Here is a 6,516-nt window from a genome sequence, read left to right as displayed (position 1 = left end):
ACTACAGCAGCAAAGGAGGACTAAATCTGGTAAGGCATTTTCAACATAAAAACGTGTAGGTCAGATGTTCACAAACCTTTGCCATATAGTGTATTTTCTTTACTTCATGCCATTAATTCATTTGCTTATTCTAACTGCTGTCCCAGGAACACTGGACACAAGGCAGCGACACACCCTTAATAGATGCCAGTAGAGAAACCAGAAAACCAAACTGTTCCTATATTGTTTAATATTGTTCAATATTGTTTAAAAAGACAATCACAACAGTCAATAAAGTCTTGGTAAAGATTAATGGATAATGAGGAATGAATAATGAATGTAATTTCTTGGTTAATGTTATTTTAAAATTTTACATTTTACATTGACATACATTACATTTTTACCCTTAAAACATCTAAAATGAAATGTGCGTATTAAATTAGCATTTTAAATTATAAAAGATATAAAGGACTTGAGTTGAAGAACTCAAAACAGACAGGTATAAATAATTAAAAGTTCATCCGGTAATTGAACTTTTCTACCACACCCAAAGGTAGACAGTGCAAAATGTTACTAGTGCAAAAGGAAATTACATGTTTAACTGCTGAAATATTTTCACTCTAGACAAATAAAAACAGTTCCAGTGTTTTGGAATGCAGATGCTGGGCAAGGTTCTTGATGCGACAGAGACGGGTAAGTTGTGAATGTCCGGCGCCATACACTCTGTATATGTGATACTTTTCCTTCTCCTTCAGTGCAAAGTCGAGCTCGTTGGCCGACAGGTGGATAAAGTGCTTCTCCTGCTTGACTGTTGTCTTGACCTCCACAAACACCTCGCGGGTGTTGTTACAGCCGCCCGGGAAGATCAGTTTGAAATCGTACGGCTTGCCACTCTCACCCTTTTCATTGGACCAAGCGATCTCCCGTGGTCCTTCTCCGCTTTCTCGCCAGCGGTTGAGGAAGGAGTGAACCAGTTGCTCTCCCCATCTCCCGATATCAGCATTGTCTTCATAACCGTTGGACACCTGCAGGAGGTCGGGTAAACTGAAGTCTAGGGCAAGGTCCTCCAGCACTGCTTCTGCAACTGTTGGTTTGGTCCATACTGCATTGTCCAGAGGCATGGGTGGACGGTGAATAACGCTTCCCTGGAACTGACTTGCCATGACTTCTGGAGCCTGGACTGGTTTCTGAACCCTAAATATAGAGGAATTACAAAAAATTACAAGGGTGTCACATGTAGAGAGTAGAGCATCTATTCAGAAAGACAAAAGCAAAACAGCATACTGCTCTGATGGTTGCAGTGTTGATTGTTGCTCTTCTGCTGAAGATGGAGTGCTGTTGCTCTCTGGCTTGGACTCAACGTGCTCACCAGGAGCTACACTGGACCCATGGGCTTCATTAGGCGCATCGACACCCTGGACCACCAGCACAGTGGCTTTATGAGGCTGTTCTGTTAAATAAGAAAAGACATTTTAGCTAGAAAGCCTTTTTTTTAGATTGGAAATAAACCTAGATTTTTTTTAAAGAAGCTTTCATCAAACACCAGTAGCTATAGAGAGCTTATAAAGCTAGCTAGATAAACGCAAACGAAACAACACAATTGGTCTTGTTTGAAATGTTATGTTCTAGGCTTTGTATTATCAAGGACTAGCAACAATTACTAGAATTTCCCTCCAAGCTTTATTTTTCTTGGAGGTCATGACAGGATAAGTACAATTAAAGGTCAAACAAATAGGGACTGAATGCAGGTAGGACACTGGAGATCAGGCTGTCTGCTCTTGATCTTGTCATTTGCTAACACAAGCACTAACCTTCCGCATGTGGGTTGCTGACACTTGACCTGGGACCCTGAATTCCCTGAGTACTTGGTGAGCCTGGCTCTCGGTGTATGTGGAGTTCTGTCGTATTTTCCTGAGCGTTCAGACTGGCAGAGCTCCTCTCAGCTCCAGAGCCCCAGTGACCAGGGGGTGCAGGAGAAACAGGAGCTGAAGAGGTCAGAGGTGCAGGAGGAGGCCACATCTTCATTACTGCCTCCACCGCCTGGCTTCCTTTTCCTGCGTACACACAAGTGGACAGACGAGGAACATAAATCATTTAGTGCTGGCTACAGAGACATGGCATATCCTGGATTTTGACAATAAAAGTTGACTTGCATGAAGCATTCATATATTTACACTTACAGAATTTAACAGATGCTTTTATCGAAAGCAACGTAGTATAACATTTCAAAAAACCATCCTCAAGCTTGTACAAGTCAAAATCTAACATTAATCTGAGATGCAGGACCACAACCAAACAGTACATGCTGTGGGTTTTATATAATTGGAACTGGTTCCTTTTGGATTTCTGTATTTAAAGCACAGCAACAGTCTGTTTGCCTCCGCATGGTCACGTGATCTAGCAGATAGCGACAGAGTCTCGGCACACACCTGTGCTTCTGCCTCCTGTTTTGCTGATCGATGGTTTTTTGGGAGGCCAGCAGTGCAGCATATTGTCCTCCTCCTCCTCTGTGTTCATCTCCACTTCCTGTCCACTTACAGTTGATGATGAGCTGACGGCAAAGAGCTCTAACAAAAAAAAGGGGGAAATTGCTAAACAGCAGAGCAAGTAAAATTAGTTTATTATATCTCTGTCCTTAACGTCAACTTGGTTAGAGTAATGGAATGTGTGTGTGTGTGTGTGTGTGATGCTTATTAATTCCTGTCAGAAGGAAAGGATGAGCGAGAGATGGTTCCCTCCTTCCTCTGCACTCCTGCAGCCCATAACAGCTGCTCTTTCATGTCAGAAAGTACTGCACCCAACAAATCCCTATTAGCATATGAGCACGCTACGCAGTCTGTGTGTCCACGTGCACCGACACATGAATAGAAGATGAAGGAAAATAACAGAGTGCTAGGTAGAGAACGCCGCTAAAATTAAAGCAGTGGTGCATGTCAGTGCTGCAATGTGCCGTGTGTGTGTGTGTGTATATATATATATATACGTATATATATGTATATATATATATACGTATATATATATATATATATATATATATATATATATATATATATATATATACACACACACACATACATACGAGACTCCTCCTACACCAAATAAAACAGGGGAATGTTTGACCACGCTTCACTTCCTATGACTGTCATTCACAAACAGGCCTGGAGCTTACTTTTGGGTTCGAGTGTCTCCAACGGTGCTGGAACCTCCCACCTCTCTTCATCCGGAGGAAGCTCCTGAATGTCCATACTATCCAGTAATCTTTTCAAAGAATCTGTATCCTAGATAAGACAATAAAACAAAATAGCATTTCAATTATTTTCCAGGTCGAAAGCTTTTGAAAATTGAAATGAGAAAATAAATCTGATACAGACTGCCAGATCTCTACATAGATAAGGAGGATGCAATAAGCCTGTCATGCTATGATTCACGCTCAGTCACAGTAAGTTATCTCCTCCAGACGTCTCCTTCTCTGGCCCCCTGATGCGATAATTAGAATGTCTTTAGGCGTGTTCAATCAGCACATCAGTTCTAGTTGCCAGGTGACAGTCACGCATCCCGCAGAGACATAACCCACTACTGCAGAGCGTCTGTGGAGCCACAGATGTGATGACTCACCTGTGTACTGAGGAGTCAGACATCCAACTTAACAAATACTTTCTTTCTGAGAGTGGGACTGAGGGATCTAAAGCTTGCCTTCATTCATGAATGACCTTCCGCCTGATTTTGCGGCCTACACTAGCTAACCAGAAGCCCTGGGTTGATCAGAAGGTCAGGCTTCAAGCTCCAGTACTGCCAAGCTTCCACTGTTGGGCCCTTGAGCAAGGCCTTTAACCCTATTCAGCTCCATGACTGACAATGCACTTTGACCCCAACTTCGTAACAAGGAGGGATGTGCAAAGAAAAGCAGAAAAGACTGTGATGGTACCTGAAGTAAAAGCTCCTTTAACTATCAAATTTACTATTTTGTACTTCAGGGTTAAACAGACTAAAATGCTAAGACTTTAGTTTTAAGTGTATCTCCATGTGCATAAAGAGTGCTTAAAGCATCTGTATAGAATGACGACTACTACTGAGACACTGCAAAAACCGATGCTCTCACCTATTACAAAACTTAGCTAAAGTAATTCGACAAATTTGTGAAAATTTATATGGATTTCAAAAATATTTCAGCAGTAATTCTTCGTTTAATTGAGATTTTTACCTGCATAGATTCTTGGAATGATTTCTGCATAAAAAATCTACTACAGCAAGGAGCCATACTGAGAGTGTGGTGAAAGAGCTTACGTTGATGCGGACAACAAGTTTCTCCAGAAAGTTTTTCAGTTCCTCCACAAAGCTCTTCTCAGTGGTGAACAGTTTCACTAGCTCTCTGCAATCAGAGCAGCACAAGAAACATGTTAACAACAAAGCAAAGAGTTTCGGTCTTGTAAAACAAAGAGAATTACGTGGTCTTGTGTGAAAGAAGTACTAAAGAAATACCCGCAAATGGACATTTTGGATGACAGATGGTCTTTCTGAATGTACAGATCTTTCCTGTCTTTCAGGAGACAGATGATGTCATCACTCTCTATAATGGGGCTCTCATCTGGCTGTTCCAGAAGGTAATAAATGTACAGCTTTCCCACCTGTGAAAAAAACAAACAAAACAATCCTCTCTTCAAGCTCTTCACTAAAAGGACATGATGCAATAGCCAGCAATGACTCAGCAGTCAGTGCAGCCAAGCCAGGAATATCAATTCTAGGAGGTTACAGACTAAAGGGCGAATGCTTACCTGACCAAAGCTGAGGGACTTGATCTCCTGGGCAATTCCACTCTCGTTGAGGTCTTCGTATATTTCTCCGAGCTCGTCATGGTGGTAAATAAACCTCTGGATGTACGGAATGAGGTCACGCACCAGGTTCTGCATAGCTGGACACGGCCTGTAGTTCTCTGTCTGGGGTTCGGTGGTGACACACTGGGAGAGTTTCTTCACGCCGCAGATCTCCAGGAAGAGCTCTCGGTCTCGTTCACTGAAGGCCAGCTTCTCCTCGTATAGCTTGGCTTTGAGAAATACAATTCACATCCCAGTATTTATTATATTAGAATATAAATTACACACTGCACCTTTAAAAATATTTGTTTTATCAGTGGACTACCTTTGTGGTTCAGTTTGTGTCTGAGTGCTGCTTTCTTTTGAGCCGAGGGTAGGTTGAGGAGGCAAATTTCTTTGTGAGATTTGAAGATCTTCTCCAGGATTGGGTTGTCTGCTATCATAGGTTTCCGGGCCAGTGTGACCCAGCCTTGTGTCTTGGTGGGAAACACCTTCATGCGAGACACCATCCCTGGTAGTAATGATACCAAGCAATTAGTCATCCCGAATTGCTTAAAGCTTAACATTAACATCTGAATTGAAACTTAACCAACATCATTAGCATACGCTAACCTTTCAGCGATGTGCAGTAGTGCTGATTCAATTCGATGTCTTGATCTTGCTCTGAGCGTGTAGAGCTTTTGCATTTTTCGGCTTTTGATAAAAAGAACCAAACAAACAATATCAGCTTTACTGGATCCTTTAGAAGCATAATGATGCTGATCCTACTGAAAAGTGATTACTACATAAAAACACCCACCCAGTCTGGCAAAAATGATGGAGATATCCTGAAGCACCTCTCCTGTGGGAATTGGTGATGATTCACATACAGCCTCCAAAAGGTCTACGTACTGCTTCATGGATGGACTGTGCTCCACCTTCAGAGACTAGACAAACAAGATACACAAATTTTGAGTTCTTTTAGAACCCATTTCGGGTTCTTTTACACAGCAACTGCAAATGAAACCTGAAATCTCACCTTAAACAGTTCATCCATTTGCTGCAATTTGCTATAAAATGGAGCCAGGACTTTAGGTTCCTGGACCCTGCTGTCTGCCTTGCGGATCAGCTCCTTGTATCTGACAAACATCTCTGTCGGGTCTCTCCAGCACACGTCCTTGAGATGGTAGAAGCGTCCTGAGGTCCACTCCTCCTTCCTGAAGACGTATGAAAGAGAACTAGTAAGACATTAGCGTTTAGAGAATAGTGTATCCGTCTTTTATCCGTCGAATCACTTCTGAAATCCTAGTGATTTTTCTTATTGTGTGCTTCTTGATAGTGTAGTTCTAGCTCTCTGACCTGTCATACTCTATGAAGACAGCAGGTGTGTGCTGGAAGAGGTCTCTAAGCTGTGTGAAGGAGCACTCTGCTTGCAAGTAGCGGTACACTGAGTGGAGGTGATGCACAGTGGTGATAAAATCAGCTCCTTCAGCCTCGCCGCTATCGGACTCCTTCGTACACCAGCTTTTCAGGTAGCTGACCATCTCGTGCACCAGAACAGTGTGTCTCATCCCTGTGTACGGACCACAGTTATCATTACTCCGCCAAATTGAAAACAAACAAACAGTCTCACGCGCTCTGAGATCTCATCCAGAAAGCAGAAGGATCTGTAGATATCTGCTTACCTACAGCTGAGGAGAATTGGCTGGGATTCAGATCGACGTAACAGACATGGGATCCCAAGAGA

At 42.5% G+C, this 6,516-nt stretch overlaps 1 protein-coding gene across 1 annotated transcript in view; it reads right to left on the bottom strand.

Annotated features, from left to right (window-relative positions):
• Nucleotides 1-212: 212 nt before the first annotated feature.
• The window catches only part of wu:fj29h11 (protein NO VEIN), a 36,700-nt gene continuing 30,396 nt past the window's right edge, over nucleotides 213-6,516 (bottom strand). The window contains exons 34-47 of the mRNA XM_047817472.1: nucleotides 6,455-6,516; nucleotides 6,129-6,342; nucleotides 5,809-5,986; nucleotides 5,590-5,716; nucleotides 5,403-5,483; nucleotides 5,116-5,301; nucleotides 4,752-5,020; nucleotides 4,459-4,604; nucleotides 4,264-4,348; nucleotides 3,149-3,257; nucleotides 2,409-2,546; nucleotides 1,791-2,033; nucleotides 1,264-1,429; nucleotides 213-1,173 (exon numbers count right to left, since the gene is read on the bottom strand). The exon at nucleotides 6,455-6,516 is cut by the window's right edge and continues 198 nt beyond it. Coding sequence (XP_047673428.1) covers nucleotides 600-1,173; nucleotides 1,264-1,429; nucleotides 1,791-2,033; nucleotides 2,409-2,546; nucleotides 3,149-3,257; nucleotides 4,264-4,348; nucleotides 4,459-4,604; nucleotides 4,752-5,020; nucleotides 5,116-5,301; nucleotides 5,403-5,483; nucleotides 5,590-5,716; nucleotides 5,809-5,986; nucleotides 6,129-6,342; nucleotides 6,455-6,516 — 2,578 coding nt within the window. The 3' untranslated portion in view covers nucleotides 213-599. The remainder of the gene's footprint in view (nucleotides 1,174-1,263; nucleotides 1,430-1,790; nucleotides 2,034-2,408; nucleotides 2,547-3,148; nucleotides 3,258-4,263; nucleotides 4,349-4,458; nucleotides 4,605-4,751; nucleotides 5,021-5,115; nucleotides 5,302-5,402; nucleotides 5,484-5,589; nucleotides 5,717-5,808; nucleotides 5,987-6,128; nucleotides 6,343-6,454) is intronic.

The sequence above is a fragment of the Tachysurus fulvidraco genome, chromosome 8 (assembly GCF_022655615.1).
Source record: "Tachysurus fulvidraco isolate hzauxx_2018 chromosome 8, HZAU_PFXX_2.0, whole genome shotgun sequence".
In the NCBI taxonomy this organism is placed as follows: domain Eukaryota; kingdom Metazoa; phylum Chordata; class Actinopteri; order Siluriformes; family Bagridae; genus Tachysurus; species Tachysurus fulvidraco.
Note: the sequence above shows the minus strand (reverse complement) of the source record. Positions and strands in the feature narration are given on the sequence as shown.